Source organism: Dasypus novemcinctus, chromosome 13, assembly GCF_030445035.2.
Source record: "Dasypus novemcinctus isolate mDasNov1 chromosome 13, mDasNov1.1.hap2, whole genome shotgun sequence".
Taxonomy (NCBI): Eukaryota; Metazoa; Chordata; class Mammalia; order Cingulata; family Dasypodidae; genus Dasypus; species Dasypus novemcinctus.
In genome coordinates this window covers 38,693,519-38,713,711 of record NC_080685.1, presented here as the reverse complement: position 1 = coordinate 38,713,711, position 20,193 = coordinate 38,693,519, and the positions used below count along the sequence as shown (strand labels likewise).

Genomic DNA, 20,193 nt, shown 5'->3' with positions numbered 1-20,193 from the left:
TAAAAATGACCAATATAATAAATGCCAAAATTCATGGAAGGCCATGGTGGGAGGGAGATTAAAGGCTTAAAAACATGAAAAAAAAAACTCATAATTAAAGAAATGCTAGTTTATGTAGTCTTTTTTTAAAGGAGATATTGGGGATTGAACCCCCCCCCCCGACCTTGGACATGTTAAACAGGTGCTCAACCACTGAGCTATACCCATCCCCAGAAGTGCAAATTTAAAACACTGATTCACCATGTTTCACCTAGATCTTGAGAGGAAATATAATGTAATCACATTACTTGGGATTAAATCCTGGTTCTCTAGTCCTTATTGTGCATGCCCACGTCCTTTCTACTCCATGGCTCTCTCATCTTCCCTGCTCCATCTCCCTACACTAGTTCCTGATTCTACCTCATTACAAACAACACTAAGTACCTGTGTTCTTAGTACCACGCTGCCAGAGTGTGCAGAGGAAACAGGAATCATTTAAGGACCAAGGACAGATTTGAGTCAATCTCTTTCTAAACATTATTCCTTTGTTATTTTGCCTGAGAAAACAAAGAAGTGGGCCCTATAAACAGGGTCTCTCTTACCAATATATTAAGTACCTACTAGGCTGACATTCTAGGCAATTTATTCACTTTATCCCACTTACCCTGTAAAGCTTGGATTCTTAAGCAGGGGTCCATGGACCCCTAAAGATTTCAGGGGGTCCGTGAGTTTGAGCTGAAAAAAAATCAACTTATTATCATTATATTGTCTTACCTCTAACTGCACTCTAGCATTTCCTTCACTTATGAATGTATGCAATAAATAAATTACCGTAGAATTCATTTTACCTGACTGGCAAAGGGGTTCGTGGAACAAAAAAGATTAAGAACCCCTGCTATAAAGGCAGGTTCTATTATCTCCACAATACGAGCAACAGAAATTTAGTGAAGGGAAGTCAGTTGCTTAATGTCATACAGTTGTATGCTCTAGAAAAATAACTCAAATTTTAGCGCCTGGCTCTAAAGTTGGGGTACCTTTTACCGCTTCCCAATGAACACAGCTGTTGGGTTTCCATCATTTGTAAAAATGGTTCAATGCCCTGGTCAAAGACAATCTGAAAGTTCTAAAGCCAGGGGGAAAAAAGAGGGCCACGATTCAGCTAATTTTCTCATTCTTACTTTCTCCCTCACCTCTCTAAAATGAAAATGAACTTAAGTCTCAGGCAGAAAGGATCTGGGCAGTGTCAGACAAGGAAGTAAACAAATGAAAGGAAAGGCAGCCTGCTGATTGGGAGGTAGCCCTGGAATGCTGGCCTTCTGAAGTTGCCAGGCAACGAGTGTAAACAGCAGAAGTGGCAAGATCATGGCCACTAACTACAGCGCCAACCAGGTAAGTTCTCTTTCTCCATGTCTCCTTTGTTTAATTTTGCCTTCCAGATTCTATCTTTGGACTCACCCCTCCCATACGATTCTGACCACTGAATAGATGGCTGAGTACAGGGTATGGAAGTATTTCATCTCCTCAGGATAGGGAGGGCTCAGAGACAAGCAAAAGGCATCTTGGTTGAGTTTGTAGGCTCTAGACCAGGGATCTGCAAATTTTTTCTGTAAAGGGCCAGAAACTAAATATTTTAGGCTTTGAGGCCCAAGTGATAAACTCAAAGATAACATGTAGATACTTAATAAAATAATTGAGTGCAATTTTTTTGTACTATAGGACTTTAATGAAAAGAATGGAATTCTTCAGGGAAGAAAACAAGTCACTTAATTGAGTTCAAAGTTAGTATTCCATTTCATCAGTTCAATTACAAATATTCATCTATAAAAACTATTATTAGCTTGTGGGCCGTCCAAAAACAGGCAGCAGGAGGGCTATGGCCCATAGAACATAGTTTGCTGACCCCTGGTCTAGATGAGCTCTGTCCAATAAAAAGATAATGCCAGCCGCAAATGTAATTTTTAATTTTCTAGCAGCCACATGAAAAAAAAATTAATAATATACTGAATTTTACCCATTATATTTAAAACATTATTTTAACATGTCAGCAATATTTAGAAGTTATATTTGTGGTGATGAATGTACAACACTATGATTATACTAAAAGCCACTGATTGTATACTTTGGGTAGTTTGTATGGTATGTGAATATATCTCAATAAAACTGCTTTTAAAAAAATTGCCACAGCCACCTCAACCTTCAGCAACCACCACCCTGAGCAGTCAGCAGCCGTCAACGTTAGGCAAGACCCTCCACTAGCAAAAAGATTACAACCAGCTGAAGGCTCAGATGATGATTACCATTTGTTTGCAACACAGTATTTTAATTTTTTTAAAGTTATATATTAGATATTTTATATCTCTTTTCTTTTTGTATTAAGTCTTCAAACTCCAGTGCACCTCAATTCACACTAATCACAGTTCAAATGCTTGACAGTCACATGTGGCTAAAGGCCAGTCACATGTGGTGGTTAAAGGTCACTGTACTGGACAGCATCTATCTAAACCAAATTACATCCATTCTAAAGCTTATATAGTTTATAGTTTAAAGCCAAGCAGGACTGTTAAGCCTTTGGTCTTCAAATCTAAACCCTGTGCCCAGTCCTTATTTCTTGGGCTTGGGGCTTTTGAGCCTCATAAGGATTCTCATCTTTCTTTCCACAGTATGAAAAAGCTTTCTCACCCAAGTATCTGCAGAACTGGTCTCCTGCCAAGCCAACGAAAGAGGTAGGACAAATTCAATGCACCCACAAGGCCAGTTTCTAGTTCTTTGTAACATGTTCTCTATAGTTCCCTGGAATCTAGTTCCTTTTAGCCTTCTCTAAACTCCCCTACTATTTCCCATACTTCCTTAATTTCAAGCCCCTCCTACTTTTTTACTCCATTTTCACAAGCAGTTCTTTCTCCTGTCTTTACACCAGAGTATCTCTTCTCATGAAGGTTACACTCAGATTATTGCCAATGACCGTGGTCACCTGCTGCCTTCAGTGCCCCGCTCCAAGGTGAGATATCCATCTCCACTGCCATTACAACAGGTTAAGAATTGAAGCATAGAACTGAGGAAAAGAGAGATTTGCAATCTCTCACAGACACTATCTGGAAAACCAAAGTTCAATATAATTTATGCTGTGACATGAGTTATCCCAATCTTCCAGTCAGTTTATCGAGTAGGACAGAGTTGTGAATTGATGAAATGTCCTCTATGAAAAGAATGCCCACAGGTGATGATATCTAATGCTGTGGGTACTCCTTTGCCAAACTTACCCTAAGGATGTAGAATTTAAGCAGGCAGAGGGACGGGTATAAAAAACTTCAGGTAACCTAAATGAGGCAGGGGAAGAAGAGTGAGGAGATTGTGCTGTCAGGCTTGTTTCATTACCATCACTCCAAAAGGTAAAGGATGGAAATAAGATGAAGAGAGGGTCTGCCAATAGGTCAGTTATTGGGAGTGAGAAGCTCTGCTAAGGAGCCCTTTTCCTTTTAGGCAAATCCTTGGGGTTCCTTCATGGGCACCTGGCAAATGCCTCTGAAGATACCCCCTGCTCGGGTGACCCTGACCTCCCGTACAACTGCTGGTGCTGCGTCACTCACCAAATGGATACAGAAAAATCCTGATTTACTCAAGGCTTCCAATGGACTCCACCCTGAAATCTTAGGCAAGGTATCTATCTCTTCCTTCCATTTAACCCCAAACCCTACGGTTTCAATCTTTTCAACATCAAAATTGCCTATTATTATACTACCACTCCCCAGAAGAGGGCCCTCTAACCAACTGTGTCTAATGCTGGCTAGTCCCTGATCACCCTCTGAAACCTGAAGAGACAAGCTAAGCACATCTTACACCTAAGAGGAGGTTAGGTGAATCAAAATTGAACTCTTATTTGAAATCTGACCTTTGGCCCTTGGATATGTGGAGAAAGGGAATCAGAATTCTGAAATACATTGGGAATGATCTGTGCCTGAGCAGAAACATGATTGTCTCTTCCCTCCACTCCCAACAGCCCCATGATCCAGACAATCAGAAGAAACTTGGGAAGAAGTCTGCCACAAAGACTGTACAACAAGCACCAAGTCCAACCTTAATTCCAAACTCCCCAGCCAAAACCCTCAGTTCTCCAGATGCACCTCAAAGTGCACACCCTTCTGCAGGTCACACTCCAGGTCCCCAAAGCCTAACCAACTCTCCTAAAAGCCCACCTGGAAGCCCATGTGTGCAAGAAAACTTGGTAGGTCCTCATCTAACAGAGATCCAGAAATGCGAACCAGGAACTCCAGAAGGGACTAAGGGGCCAAACTGAGAAAACCTATATAGTAATTGAGTAAAATAAACAAAACCTCCATCAGGAATGTGGAACAGAGAAATTAAAGGGTGGGTGTAAAGGCAAGTTTGGAAAATAAACATCATTTGTTGAATCTTCTATTGATCCTGATTTTCTCTGCTGCTTATGGCTGCCTCCTATAATCCATAAATAACTAGGAGGAGGAAGGTTGGGGCAGTAGAGTAGGGAAAAAAGCATGGGGTAGAACATGTTTCCATAAGGTTTGAGTCCATTATACTCCAGAAATGACCAAGAGAAAGTTGGTATGAATCACAGCAGAAGAGCAGAACCTTAAAAACCATCCCCCCAATCCCTTCATTTTTCATCCTGGGATTGGACTCCAACATTGAAGTTTCCCATATTTTAGGATATCTGTAACCAAACTCAGGGATAAGAAGTGACCTTGGAAATGGAAAGCATGCACAATGACAATTTCAAAGTCAGCAATGTAATTGTTTAGTACAGTATGTCCATGTGTGTTTGGAAAAGGGGGGGAGGCAAAGGTGGGAAAAGCCAAAGTAGAAGACACTATCCTTGTCTACAAAGACTTCATATCTAATCAATGACAGAACATACGCGGAAAACAAATTAGAAAGATTTACAAAAGCAAAACTCAAGCAAAAATACCAATATAGTCTGAAAACTGAACATAAAGAAGTGATTGGAGGAAAAGGAAGAAAAACAAAGTAAGATGGTAAGATGGTAAGTAGGGAATTTATGGTAGTATGACAAACATGAAGAATACTCTACCTCCATACACTTATTTTTTTTAAGATTTTTTATTTCTCTCCACTCCACTCCCTCATTGTTTGCATTTGCTGTGTCTCTCTGTTGTGAGCTGTCTTCTTTTTAGGAGGCACCAGGAACCAAATCTGGGACATCTGATGTGGGAGGGAGGCACCCAATTGCTTGAGCTACCTCCATTCCCTGCTTTGCTGAGTCTCTCATTATGTTTTCCTCATGTCTCTTGTTATGTCATCTTGTTGTCAGCTCACTGTCTTGCTTCTCCTCTTCAGGAGGTACTGGAAATCGAACTTGTGGCCTCCCATGTGGTAGGCAGGAGCCCAGTTGCCTGAGCCACATCTACTTCCCATGATACGCTTTCAGTCACCTGAATGTTAAGAAGCCACCAAAAGAGCCACGAAGATAAAATTCCTATTCATTTCCCAGTACCCAACATCTGTTTGTCTTTGGTCCCATTCTTCATCTTTCTGGTACTGGCTGTTAAATTTTATCCCCTTGCCAAATTTTTCCCAATCCCTGTGCCAAAGCGTTCCCTTATGAACCCTTGTCCTTCACTCCAAGGACAGAAGTACAGAGAACAGCTGGTTTAAGTTGGAGGTGGGCTATAATAAATTCCCATGACCAGTTTAGCAAAAAGGGAGAAGAAAACACTACTGAAAACCAAAGACTAGTAGGGAGCTGGGATGAAGACTGTTGAGGCAGCAGGTCCCCACTGTCTTAAGTAAAGTTTTCTCTCCAACGATACAAGTTACTGTCATTGTTATTCCTACCCAACCAGGGGTTTAATTGGACAGTTAACAAGTCAGCATGATGGACAAGACTATCTGTTACCCTGTTTCCAAGACTATACATACAGACAGCATTCCTGCCTGGCCTGTGTGGATTATAAAAGTAGACAGTTTCCTCATCCAACTATAAAGTTTTGTCAGGTTTTCAACCATCTCTTTCTTTCCAAATCTATTAATACATTCTAGCTTACTCCTTAGCTTTTGCTGTCACTGGTCCCCTGCCTCCCTCACTGGTCCATTATTTGATGACAGTTATACCACAAGGCTGCTGGTAATCAGTCTTGAATGGGATTTTGGAGTCAGTAATAACCCCAAAGCTCTCTGCATGCTTAACTTCCTTTCTTGGTCCCTTCCCTATCTGAGGCTTCTGTGTGATATTTAAATCTCTGGCTACTTGGGTTTGATTCCCTGAAAATTTTCCCAGTGGTCAGTTGCAGGACAAGCTGTTTTCCTCCTGGGAAAGGTCAGAATATGGGGTGTAAATGCGCAACGGCAGAGGGAGAGGGAGGATATTGGAGAATTGGATATTCTCCCAGCTCATTTAGAGTTCAAGGAGAGTCAAAGACAAAATGAGTATTTTAATTCAGTTTCTGAAAAAGATGTCACTTGAACTTAGATCAGAAAACATGGCATTAAGAGGTTTGTTTTTCCAGAAATGCAAGGAAAAGAAATAACCCTTAATAAATTGAATGATAACTTTCTGGATCTTCCTCTTGTATCAAAGGCTGTATGTCCTCTCCCCAAAGCACCTGCTCCAAGAGCCAGCTCACTCTCTTTATCTCCCTCTAGCTGGGACAAGCTAATTTTCTCCCACCCCCATCTCTCTTCTTTCAGTCACACTGTGTGGGTGCTAAGGACCCTGGACTCTTACCAATGAACAGAATTGTCCTTCAAGCCAGCAACCCACAGACAGTGGCACCCAAAGCCCCACCCCCAGTCTCCAGGGCAGAGGCCACAGAACTGGCATTGTTTCCAGTGTCTCAGGAAGAAGCTAAATGCTGACCCTCAGCACAAAAAAGGCCCAATAAGGAGGGCGAATAAGGGCTCCTAGACCCAGAGTAGGCTCTAAGCTAAGGGCAGGAAAAGGGAGTTTTGCAACCATTTCATCTTTAGAAACAAGGGACTGGACTCTTAGACAATTATGGTTCTGTAAGGTACTTTATTATTACTGAGTTCCAAGGGCATCTGTGAACAGAAAAGAGTCAAAGAAATCAGGACATCTTTGCCCTGACTGGAGATAACAGTGACAAACAAAAAAATATCAATGTAATAATTTGTAGGAAGATAATTTTGAGAATCTCATCTCTTTACATGGCTGCCAGCCCTGCAGAAGATAACACAGTGAGAATCAAGACAACCACTCCAGACTGGTATAGCTGAGGAATCTTCATGCCTTTTCCTAGGTCCCACGACTGTAGAAAAAGAAAAAGAAAAATTTCAGCAATCAAGATCTTAGTGGCTCTCATAGCTCCTTTTTCAGAAAAGAACTCTACCTAGTTAAACAGGTAACTCCTCTCAGCATGATTCTGGAGAAAAGCACTTCTACTTTTACCTTTGCCCTTCTCAAAAACCAACCACAGGGTATCTACATCCATTATCCCAATAACAGAAAAGGCATCCTCAATTCCTATATACAGTCTTCCAGACTGAAGAGATAAAACATTCACGACAATACACCCAGACCAATGTTTCCCAAGTGTGTTCCTCTAAAAACTAGTTCCTCACAATATTGAAAGGCATTTACATGGGGGAAAAAGTTCAGTGGTCACATAAATTTGGTAAACACTTAATTGTAAGACTTCTCAGACAATTTACTTTATTAATATGCACTGTGAATATCTAAAAGGGGACTATAATATGCATGATTTCCTTGATAAAGTCAATCACAGAATCCTTTTCTATCAGAAGGCTAGTATTCTAATGAATACTCTTTGGAATCTAGAGCACTATTTCTTAATAGTGACCCTAGTAGGCTATATCTTAAATTGGAACTCAATTTTTTATATATATATATATATAATGACGGTTCATAAAACAATATAAACATTTTAGCATTATTATGTGTGCTGCACTCTGTATTTTCTATTTAATCTCTTTTGTTGTTGTTGGTAACAACCCACTAAATTGATTTTCTACCTATTTGGTCAAACCCTACAATTTAAAAAATCTCCTAGGGCAAAAGTGGGGTCTTTGGGTTCCATACACATGGCCACCCCAACGCATACATACTGACACTAACAGAAAAACTGACTAAATTAGGAATCACTTCAGAGAAAAGTTGGAGAGAGTCCAGGAAACAAGTCAAGATGAGGCAATGCCCCCACCTCAATCCCCAATAGCTTCTATCTAGATCAAATTAGGAGTTAAGCAGATTCTACAAATTACTGGTTTGTTCATAAAGGCATGGAAAATATGCATCGTATTGGGTAGTATGGTGGTCAGGGGATACTCTCTAGAATGCCACAGACCCTATGGCTTCCTACTCTCTTACATCAATCCCACTCTCCATCCTCTCATTAAGATCTTTTGGCAAGGCAATTATCAAGCTCAGAGGTCATCAACTAGGACTGTCACAAGAAACAAACTAAAATTCTGACCCACACTGAGAGCCAGTTAATTGCCAGAAATAAAAATAAAAGCAAATTGAAGAGTTTAAGAAAAGCCTTTAGGGTCTTCTCTTCTCTCAATAAAAAAATTACCATTATAGGCAGAATCAGGGCAGAAAAGGCTTAACTGCATTTTGGAATTTTATAAAAACTTCTCCCCTACTCTCCCCCCCCCCCCCCCCCCATTTTAAGACAAAAGAATATTCCACCTGAACCAGGAAGTGAACAGAGGAAGCTGATCATCAGCTGATTTTCATTAGAGAGCTTTGTTTGGTGGAATAACAAGTCATTAATGGAAATGCCCTGCCAAGTCTCCAAGCCCTCCCCACTCAGGGAAGTAAAAAGACATTTTAAATAAGGCTTAATACTGCCCCAGGGAACAGTTGATAGATACACTTAATTAAATAAGTCATTTAGTCTCTTACTTTTCTGATTCTATCAAACTGGCTATTGGACTAGATTGAAATTCAGAAAGTGTTTATTTCTAGGCTCTGATATGAAAATTATAAAGGTCAAATTAAAGCAAAAGCATCCATTAACGCATGGCTCAAATTTGCAGATTATAGACAACCAAATAGAATGGAAATTATAATCGTTTACTTAGGGAGGAAGCAAGACTTGGGAAAGGGAGACCACAAAATATAAAATCTTAAAATACTGGAGGAGGGACTAATGTCAAACCTTGGTCAGGTTTGATTAAGCTTTAATTCCTTTAGAGACACCAGTTTTGGACAGACCCCCAAGGTCACATAGGTGGCAACACTAACAGTTTTCAGGCCTCTGAACCCAGTATTATAACCTGGGATCCAAGGTATTCAGTTTTTGTTAAAATGGACTCCAGTGTCTCTTAATAGCTCAACAAACAAACAAAAAAGGGTTAACAGTTCAATGTGAAGATAACAAAAAATAATATATTTGCCTCCAACCAGACTTGTCACTGTGGGTTGTAAGAAATGTTAGACTGAATGAAAGCAGCAACCAGGTTTATCTAGTTCATAACTGAATCTCTAGTTTCTACAATAATGCCTAACATATCATAGGTGCTAATTAATAACTGCCTAATATATATGCTTTCTATACCAGATTATGATCTGGCTTCAGGGGTCTCTTTTAGTAACATCTCTCTTAAAACTGGAAGAGTTCATATTGAGACCCCACAAGCATTTGACAAAGACTGCTCAACTATACCACCAGCAATGCTGCCCAAGAAGGCACAGAGGCCTTGTTCATCTTTCCCCTAGAGGGCCTTGAAAAGGCCAGCACAACTAACCTTAAGAACAGCACTAAATCCAGACAGTGAAAGAGAGAATCCTCCCAGCCTCCCTACTCCCTTCACCCAGAAAATCTTCAAGTCCACTATTAACTCACCAAGTGTCGGATTCCATTCAAGGCGTGATATGTGAGAGGAAAGGCAAGCAAAAACTTAGCTGTGTAGATCAGTGCTGGTCCCAGACTCAGGGACTTCACAAGTTCCAAATAAGACTCAAAGTTCCCAGGGAGAATCAGGGCTGACAAGCCAAAAAGAGTGAAACCTGAGGAGAAAACCAAGAAGCCTATCACAGGTGCCCACTAGTTACAAATAATATAGTGTATAAAAGTGAGTTCTACAACAGCTCTTGACACTTCATACAATTCTAACCCATTCTGAAATGGGAAAGTTTTAAACTAACACTCAAGTTTGTGGTGGGAAATAGGCTATTTGGGACCTGACCCTCATCTCTTAAATATGCCATGTGTTTTAGCACATTATTCCTCCTCTAACATCTTTCTCTATAAAAATCCTCATCTGCCACATTACAGGGTCACCCTGTGGCTCTATCTACATCATTATCTCAGTAAGAAATCTACATCATTATCTTAGTAAGAAGAGTAAAAGCAGTATATTCAGTGCAGAGAAAAGAAGACTGAGACAAAAATTTTTTTACTTTTATTTTTTTATCAAATTGTCTTTTTTTAGGTACATAGATCACAAAAAGATGTTACATTAAAAAATACAAGAGGTTACCTCATACCCCACCCCCCACCCCCATAAGACAAAATTTTTAATCATTCAAATCACTACCATACAAAAATTAACTCAAAATGGGTCATAGATCTATTTTAAGAGTGAAAATTATAAAACTTTTAGATGAACACATAAGATTAAATCTTTGTGATATTGGATTAGGCAATAGTTTCTTCGATATGACACCAAAACCACAAATGACAAAAGAAAAAAATTAAGACTTCATCAAAATTAAAGCCTTTTGTGCTGTACACAATACTATAAAAAAAGTAAAATTACAACCCACAGAATGAGAGAAAATATTTCCAAATCATATATCTGATAAGGAACTTGTATTCAGAAGAACTCTTAAGACTCAACAATAAAAAGACAATCCAATTAAAAAATGAAACAAGAGATCTGAATAGGCATTTCTCCAAAGATGATATATAAATGGCCAACAAGCACATGAAAAGATGCTCAATATCACTAGCCATTAGGGAAATGCAAATCAAAACCATGAGATAACACTCTGCACCTCTAGCATGGCTACAAATAAGACAGACAATACCAAGCCAAGGGTTGGCAAGAATGTAGAGAAATTGGAGCCCTCACACATTGCTGGTGGGATTGTAAAATGGTGCAGCTATTTTGGAAAACAGTATGGCAGTCCCAAAGGCTAAACAGAATTACTCTATGATGCTGCAATTCTATTCTTAGATACGTATCGAAGAAAAGTGAAAACATACATCCATACAAAAACTTGTACACTATTCATAATAATTAAAAAGTAGGGAAAAAAAAGTAGAAATAATCCAAATGTCCATTAATTGATGAATAGATAAATAAAATGTGGTATATCCAGACGATGGAACATTATTTGGCAATAAAAAGAAATGAACACCTGATACCTGCTATAACACAGATAAATTTTGAAAACATTAATAGAAAGAAGACAGTCACAAATAACCACATATAGTATGATTCAACATATATGAAATGTCTAGAAGAGGCAAGTCTATAAAGAAAAAAAATAGATTATTGGTTACCTAGGGCTTGAGGAAGGCTGGGAGAAATGCAGAGTGACTGCAAATGGGCACAGGGTTTCTTTTCGGGGTGATAAAAATGTTCTAAAATTGATTGTGGTGATGGCTGAAAAACTCTGAATATATTAACAAACACTGAATTTATATTTGTTAAGTGGGTAAAATGCATGGTATGTGAATCATAGCTTATTAAAGCTGTTAAAAAAATAATCTCCACCACAGTAACTGTAACCTAGTTTCTATCCCTTCATATTTCATCAGTAACTGTGACTTACAGAGTAGAGTAACAAAGCATGCTTGCTGAAATTATACAGAATTATTTTAACAAGCATTTATTCTCTACTTCCACTCAAGTCAGAAAAGTGTCTAAAAAACACCAGAAGTTATGTAATAAAGAGAGTAAGGTTACTGAGATGATTATGCAAAATCTTTCCAAGAATATTCTGAAGAACATGAAACATTTATAGCAGTTGGAGATGGAAAACAGGATGCAAAATGTGTAACTTATAGAGGTCCATTCTAATTCTAATGCTGCCAAATGCAGCAAACATGTACTCTTTTCTTTCTTTCTCATTTATTGAAAGCATACTGTCTTCGTTTGCTAGGGCTGCCATAATAAAGTACAAACTGGGTTTAAAACAACAAAAATTTATTGGTCCCCAGTTCTGGAGGCTAAAAGTCCAAAAACAAGGTGTTGGCAGGGCCATTATTTCTCTCAAGTCTGTAGGTTCTAGCAGTGGCTTGTTAGAAATCCATAGAGTTCTCTGGTTTGTGGTATAACTCAACCTCTGCCTCGATCATCTCCCTCTCCCTGTGTCCAATTTTCTTTTCTAATAACACCACCAGTCATTTTGGATTAGAATCCACCCTAATCCAGTTTGACCTCATTTTAACTAACAACCTCTTCAAAGACCCTTTTTTCCAAATAGGATCACATCCACAGGACAGTGGATCAAGACTCGAACATCTTTATATGCCCTTCCGATATGAAATACATTCACCCACAATCCAACATCTCCAAAACCTTAAGTCACTTGACACCAAACCTAAGCCCAAAATTTCACCTAAATCAGTACACAAATGGTCCAAACTTGGGCATTCCTTTCCACCTGTGGACCTGTGAAATCTAGAAAATAAGTTATCTGCTCCCGAAATAGAGTCATCAGACAGGTACTAGATAGACATTTATTTCTTCCAAAAGGGAAAAATTGGAAGGAAAAGGGTTACAGGTCTAAAGCAAATCAGCAACCCAGCAGGGCAAATTCCATTAAATACCAAGGCCTGAGAATAATCTTCTAGTGGCTCAATGTTCTGTCCTCCAGGACCGCTGGGGTGGCTCCTCTTTCAGAACACTGGGGCCTAGCAACATCCTTTCCAAACACAAAGGAAGAGACCTTGCCCTCTCCAAAACAAAGAGTGATGGCCCCAATCTTGACCCAAAGAGGTCTGTTCCACCTACACATTTCTAACCACAGCTCTATCCTTGGAGCCATCCTTTATTCATTTCATGCCATCTCTGTCCCTTTAAGTCCAGGCTGGCAGTGCTTCTGCTGATATAAAATTCATAAAAATCCTGTTGGTATTCCAGGCAATACAAGGGGTTCTAGGGTATTAGATAAGGTCCTCCACATGTCTTTCCTGGATGGTTCCATCTCGATTCCCAGCTTCTTCTGAAATGGGATCCATCTCTTCAGCAAATGTTTGTTCAGCCACACCCTTGACCCTGTTTCCAGAGCATGTTATCTGGATAGGCTTAGGGTTTTCCAAATAATCTACTGCTGGTTCCTTTTTGCTTAAGAGTTCATATTTTCAATTTATCTCATTCCTCTCATTTTATTAAAAGCAGCAAGGAGAAACAAGGCTGCACCTTTCACTTTGCTTGGAAATCTCCTCAGCTAATTATCCAAGTTCAACCTTGACAAATTCTGCCTTCCACTCTATATCAAAATGCAGTTCCCCCAAATTCTCTGCCACTTTATAACAAGGACTGCCTTTCCTCCAGTTTCCAACAACACTTTCATCGCTTCCTTCTAAGGCCTCACCAGAAACATTTCTTTTTTTTTTTTTACATTAAATAGCTATGCTTTTACTCTTAAATGCCTTCAAATTCTTCCAGCATCTACCCATTATCCAATCCCAAAGCCACTTCCACATTTTAGGTATTTGTTACAGTAGCAACCCACTTCCCAGTACCAAATTTGTATTATTCTTTATTGGGTGAAAATAGTAGTAGTTTGTATCACAGAGGGTGAGGAAAAACATTTAAAGTAGCTCCCCAAAGTAGCTAATGTGGACAACAAGGGAGTAAAACCCAAACTGAAGTTAGGGTTCCCTTTTGAGAATGAAATTGAGAAAACGCAAAAAGTAATGAATGATAACAGGTATCTGTAAAAATGACATTAAAGATGAGTTTATCTATTAATAAAAAGCATCCAGGGAAGCAGATTTGGCTCAACAGACAGAGCGTCCGCCTACCACATGGGAGGCCTCCTGACCCATATGATGAGCTAGCCCACATGCAGTGCTGATGCGTTCAAGGAGTGCCGTGCCACGCAGGGGTGTCCCCTGCGTAGGGGAGCCCCACGCACAAGGAGTGCACCCCATAAGGAGAGTCACCCAGCGTGAAAAAAGCACAGCCTGTCCAGGAATGGTGCTGCACACACAGAGAGCTGATGCAGCAAGATGCGCAACAAGAGACACAGATTCCTGGTGCTGCTGACAAGAATATAAGCACACACAGAAGAACACACAGCAAATGGACATAGAGAGCAGACAACTGTGGGAGGGCAGAGAAGGGGAGAGAAATAAAAAAAAATAAGTCTTTATAAAAAAAGAACTGAAGAAAAAAAAAAAAGCATCCAAAACCCTTCAAGGAAATCTGTGTGAACTCAAAATGACATGCTTGGAAGTGTTAATTTTAACCAAGAAAGCTTATATCTACTATACTGTATTATTCTCTTAAAATAAAATGCAACATGTTAACACGAGGAGGTTGATCTGTATAATACCTATAAAAAGTAGGTCCACCAAGAAAAATTAGGTATTATGTGTATTAGTCAGCCAAAGGGTGCTGATGCAAGGTACCAGAAATCTGTTGGCTTTTATAAAGGGTATTTATTTGGGGTAAAATCTTATAGTTACAAAGCCCTAATGAACCCAACTCAAGGCTTTTCTCACCAAAGTCAGATGCCAGATTTTGAAGCAAGATGATGGGCGATCTCTGTTCTCTCAGGCCTTCTCGGCAGCTCTGTTCTCTCTTTGGTTGCAAACTATCAGACAAATGGCTTATCTCTCTTCTCAGAGCTGTTTAAACCTTCTCCTTTCTGTCACATGGCAGGATTGCAATGACCAAGTTCTCTCCTCTTCCGTGTGTCTTCTTAAGTGAGTGACCATTTATATCAACCTACCAAAGGGGCAGGACTCAACCCTGGGTCATGCCCTATTGACATGGTCGAATCAAGACCCTAATCTTAACAGGTAATTTAATCAAAGACATCTGTAGCAGTTTGAAATAGTTATGAATTCCAAAAATAGATACTGGATTATGTTTGTAAACTGGTCTGTCTGAAGTTTCACATTTACTTAAATTATGATTATGGCTTTGATTGAGCCATGTCAGTAGGGTGTTGAGTCCCCACCCCTTGGTGGCTGGGGACTCATAGATAAAAGACAGGGCAAAGAACAGAGTTGGACTTTTGATGTTAGAGTTTTTGATGCTAGAGTTTTGAGCTGGAACCCAGGAAGTGAACACAAAGGAGAAGAGAGAGGAATAGACATTGCTCCTTACACATGGCAGAACCCCAGGGTAAGAGACAGAGCTATTTGCCTAGTATTCTATAGCCGGCCTTGTGGAGTGAGCACAGCAGCTGAGCCCAGAGAGAGAGAAATGCAGCCCTGGGAAGAGAGGAATCCAAGAAGCCTGAACTCTTGGCAGGTGTTGGCAGCCATCTTGCCACAACATGTGACAATAGACTTGGGTGAGGAAAGTAACTTATGCTTTATGGCCTGGTAACTGTAAGCTTCTACCCCCAGTAAATACCCTTTATAAAAGCCAACAGATTTCTGGTATTTTGCATCAGCACCCCTTTGGCTAATACAACACCTTAAGTGAATCTAATACAATCAAAGGGGCTCACAACAAGAGGTACAGAACAGTTTACAAACATAATCCTTCTCTTTTTGGGATTCATAAATAATCTCAAACTGCCATAGTATGTCTCCAGCATTATCCAGAGAAAAAGATGCCTTAACCCAGGTATGGCACATCAAGTCCCATATGGCAGGAACAGCTCTAGAGTGGAGGTGGATGCATATGCTCAATGATCATTCAACTAATTCCCTATTCTGATTTTTTAGCAATAAACTATTTTAAATTAAGGTATGTACACTGGGTTTTTTAAAGACATAATGCTATTGCATACTTAAGACTAGAGTACAGAGTAAACATAACTTTTGTATGTACTGAGAAACCAAAAAGTTTACGTGACTCGCTTTATTGCAATATTCGCTTCACTGTGGCAGTCTGGAACTGAACTCACAATCTCTCTCAGGTACCTCTGTAATTTAATTATTTTTCTCAGAGGCTTACTCCTTAAAACACACACGCACACAAAAAAATAACAACAACTACAGCAAAAAACCCATAAAATTAAATAGTCTCTGCATATAACCAAAATAGTGGTTTTCTCCAAGTGGTGGATTAAAGTTTTCAGAATTTTAAAAAGTCAAACATTTCTATAATGTTTTAATTATTTGCAATATGCTTTAGTCATCAGAAAAAAAAACTTAACACAATGTCTCTGGGAGGTCAAAGACATCTGGGATCATTACACAAATTCCAACCCAAATATAATTAGAAGGGAGATCATGTTGCCCGACAGTCTCATTTTCTCAAAAAAGTCTCTCCTCTTCAAACAAGGAATGTAAACCAGTTAATTCAATCAAGAGTTACTTTGGCCAAAGCCCTCTTTATTTAAATGAAAATTACATTTAAAAAATTAAACATGAGATTTCCTAAATCCCCATCTGAAGTTCAGTATATTGGGAAGCAGAAAGTAACCTTCCTGCCTAAACTGAGTCCCTGAGAAGAGAATCCTCTAATAGCTATAAACAATTTAAACTGGGAAAACAAAGCCACCAATGCTGTCCCATCTAATCACTAAGAGAAATTAAATCATTCTTTCATTCAACTGCCAAGATCAGCTCCTGCTAGCTCTACAGAATGGTACAGTGTCATTAAGTCCTTCTGCCACTTCCAGAAGCCATCATGAGCTCTTTCGGACACTTTTTCCTAGCAAGTCTCTGCAGATGTCACTGTAAATGAAAATGAAAACACCTCAAAGAACCTTGGCAGAGCTGCCTAAGTGATGATTATAACTCAGGTTGACAGCACCTCACTGCTCTTTTATCTAAAATGTTGTCATCATTAATCTCATGTATTCTGCCCATCTGCTTCCTTGGAGTACCTTTTGTAGGGTCAGGAGTATTCATGCACTGAGGTAAGTAAAGTATTTCTGAGAAGCATTTTCTCTTCTGGTAACAATCAGTTTTTCTAGGTCTTGACAATGTAAGAACTAAATTGTAGCAAATAGAAAGGGCTGAGATGTCATCAAGTGGAAGGGGCTGAGAATGAGATTTTAGTTATAAATTATCAGACATTTTCTGAAAGATAAGGATTAAATATTCTGATTGTTAATGCAAAATAATAATCACTACCAGGCCTACGTTAGGAACTTTACATATAGTATTTCATTTAATTCTCACAATCCTAACTAGGTATTACTATGAAAGTAGAAAAGGAAGTGATGGACTAACATATTGAAGGGTAATCTACCCAGAAATCTTATAAGTAATAAGAACTTTTGATGCTTTTCCACAGTGCAAGGCCTACCTGGTCTTGTCAAAATTACAGAAGACTAAATTATATAAAACACACTGCATTGGATTAATACACATGTGGGAAATCTCTTCCAACAATCAAAATCTAAGACCCAGAAAGCCGAATTTAAAATTAGCAGATCAGAGCAAATGGAGGAAATAATTTTGAGAGAAATGTCATCTAGGCCAAGGTAAGCCCTGATGAATCAGAACCCCCATGTCACACAAGAATGTATTTCTCCACTGAGTGGATAATTTGAGTCTTCCAGATTCAGTGATTCTCTCCCCTGGACTCTAGGTGGATAAAACACTCTCAACGTCTGATTCCTTAGGCTTCACTTCTTCCCTTTTCATGCTCCTGACTACTCATTCCTCCCTCAATGTTACGACCACCCACCCCTGCCAGTGCCCCTTTCCAATGGGCTGGCAAAACCCAAATGCCTATAAGAGCCTCACAAATGTGTGATTCAAGCAGAACATAAGGCAATACAGAGCAGTGGGGTCCACAAAGACCTGGAGAGGTACATGCTCCACTTAAAGATATTCAAATTCAATTTTTTAAAAACAAGGTACAACAAAATAAATAAAATAAATCTGTGGACCAAATATGGCCACAGGCTGCCAATTTGTACCCTGAAATAGAATACATTACTACCAAGTAGATTTTGCCTTACTATTAAAAACTGCAATCACATTCTGGGGTCCTAAGTCTCTAATACACTTAGGTCATCTTGGTTGATATTTTTGTAATACATTCCTCAGTGACATATTCATAAACTTTTTTTTTTTTTAGGTTTTTATTTAAAATTTATTTTAACGGGTCCATGCAAAGGAGAGAGTTTGAGGGGGAACATGCAGGGACATGATGACATGGCCAGGGCCATAGCTTCTCTTGTGAGGAAGGGGGATGAAAAGAAAAGGCTAGGACTGGGGCTGGAGTGGAAGAGGGAAGGGGGAAGCACTGCAGCTGCATTCCCCCCACTCCAGGAAGCACCTCGAGTCCCTGGATCCCCCCACTTATCCAGGCTCCCTAAGAGTCCACCTCTTATTCTGTCTCTGATCCTAGTGACTCCCCTTCCTTTGTTCCCACATACTTTTTTCCCCTTACAAAGGTACAACCTCTCCTTTCAGGGCGCACTCCTTGCATGTGGGGCTCCCCTATGTGGGGGACACCCCTGCGTCGCACAGCACTCCTTGTGCGCATCAGCACTGTGCGTGGACCAGCTCACCACATGGGTCAGGAGGCCCTGGGTTTGAACCCTGGACCTCCTATATAGTAGGCAGACACTCTTATCAGTTGAGTCAAATCCACTTCCTGAGAACATGAACCTTTAATGGCTTCCCATGGTCAACAGGATGAAGTTCCAACTTCAGTGTGATAAAAAAAAGCCTTGGCCCATCTTCAACACTTTCGTCACTTCACTATCTTCTTCATTTCGCCCATAAATACCACTACTTTCAAGCCACTTGGACCTAGTCACAATTATCCAATGACCTGGGGTGGTTTAAATCCCTATTCCTTTGCATAAGGTAGTTTCTCTGTTGGAGTGCCCTCTTCCAACTCCTCTTCATGAACTTTCCTATTCATCCTTTCAAGCTCTCCAATTCCTCTAGGGTATTTGTTAGTCTCGCCTCTGGGGTTCCATATCTCTACAAATTTTCACAGCTACAGCAAATATGGCAAATGTTAAATTGGTAGATCTGGGTGTCTGGGGATAGGACTGGAAGGGTAGGAAATGTTAGAGTTCTATGTAATGAGGTTTATTTCTGCAACTGTCCTGTAAGTTTGGAAGTTATTTCAAAACAAAAAGCTTAAATAAAAAATTATCACAGTGCATTACAAATATTTAGTTGTCTCATTCCTTAGACTAATTACTCCTTGAGGGTAGAAGTCGGTAGTATCCCTATCCAACATCTAATGCATAACAGGAGATTACAGAGGGCAGGAAGAATGAACATTTCTGAAATGATCACTATGAGCAAGTGATTTACATGGGTATATTCATTTAATAAATATTTATTAAGCTTTTACTGAGTACTATAAGGATATGAAGGTAAATAAGATAGATATAGTTACCACTCTCTGAAGAGTTTACGGTCTGGGAAATGGATGTGGCTCAACCAACTGGGCTCCCATCTACCATACAGAAGGTCCAGGGTTTGATGCCCAGGGCCTCCTGCTGATGGTAAGCTGGCCCATGCAGTGAGCTGGCTGACGCAAAGTGCCAACCCATGCGCGAATGCAGCCCTGAACAGGAGAGCAACCCTGCATGGGAATGCCACCTTGCATGGGAAAAGCTGCCCAGCGCAGGAGTGCTGGCTGAAGCTGAGAGCTGGTGCAGCAAGATGATGCAACAAGAAACACAGAGGAGAGAAAATAAGAAGACATAGCAGAATAGGGAGTTGAGGTGGCACAGAGAGTAATCGCCTCTCTTCCACTCCAGAAGGTCCCAGGATCAGTTCCTGGAGCCGCCTAATGAGACTACAAGCTGACACAGATGAACACACAGCGAATGGGCACAGAGAGCAGACAACGGGAAAAGGGGGGTGGGGAGAAATAAATAAAAATAAATCTTAAAAAAAAAAAAGTTTACGGTCTAATGAAAGAGACAAAAAGCAAACAAAATAACTATTCATTTTAAAAATAAATGCTATAAAAGTATAACAAGAGCTCTGAAGGAATGGTTCCATGAAATAAAAAATTAACAAAGAAGCTATTACTTTATTGTGGTCATAAACAAAGTCCTCTTTGAATTGACAATTCTGTAGAAATCCAAGAATAAGAAGGAACTAACCATGTACAGTAGAGTAAAAGGTAAGGGTGAGCATTTCAGACCAAGGGAACAAAACCTGC

At 39.8% G+C, this 20,193-nt stretch overlaps 2 protein-coding genes across 3 annotated transcripts in view; one reads left to right on the top strand and one right to left on the bottom strand.

Moving 5' to 3' along the window:
- The first annotated feature begins 1,262 nt into the window (after positions 1-1,262).
- Positions 1,263-4,393, top strand: CFAP126 (cilia and flagella associated protein 126). Its single transcript, XM_058310007.2, has 5 exons — positions 1,263-1,368; positions 2,640-2,702; positions 2,897-2,977; positions 3,460-3,636; positions 3,977-4,393. The coding sequence occupies exons 1-5, from the start codon at positions 1,342-1,344 to the stop codon at positions 4,271-4,273; spliced, it is 645 nt and encodes a 214-aa protein (XP_058165990.1). The 5' UTR covers positions 1,263-1,341; the 3' UTR covers positions 4,274-4,393.
- A 2,572-nt stretch (positions 4,394-6,965) lies between these two features.
- Positions 6,966-20,193, bottom strand: part of SDHC (succinate dehydrogenase complex subunit C) — a 40,696-nt gene continuing 27,468 nt past the window's right edge. For both annotated transcript variants that reach the window (XM_004448320.2, XM_004448319.2), the window contains exons 5-6: positions 9,801-9,964; positions 6,966-7,238 (exon numbers count right to left, since the gene is read on the bottom strand). In XM_004448320.2, the coding sequence (XP_004448377.1) occupies positions 7,134-7,238; positions 9,801-9,964 (269 nt within the window). In that variant the 3' untranslated portion in view covers positions 6,966-7,133. The remainder of the gene's footprint in view (positions 7,239-9,800; positions 9,965-20,193) is intronic.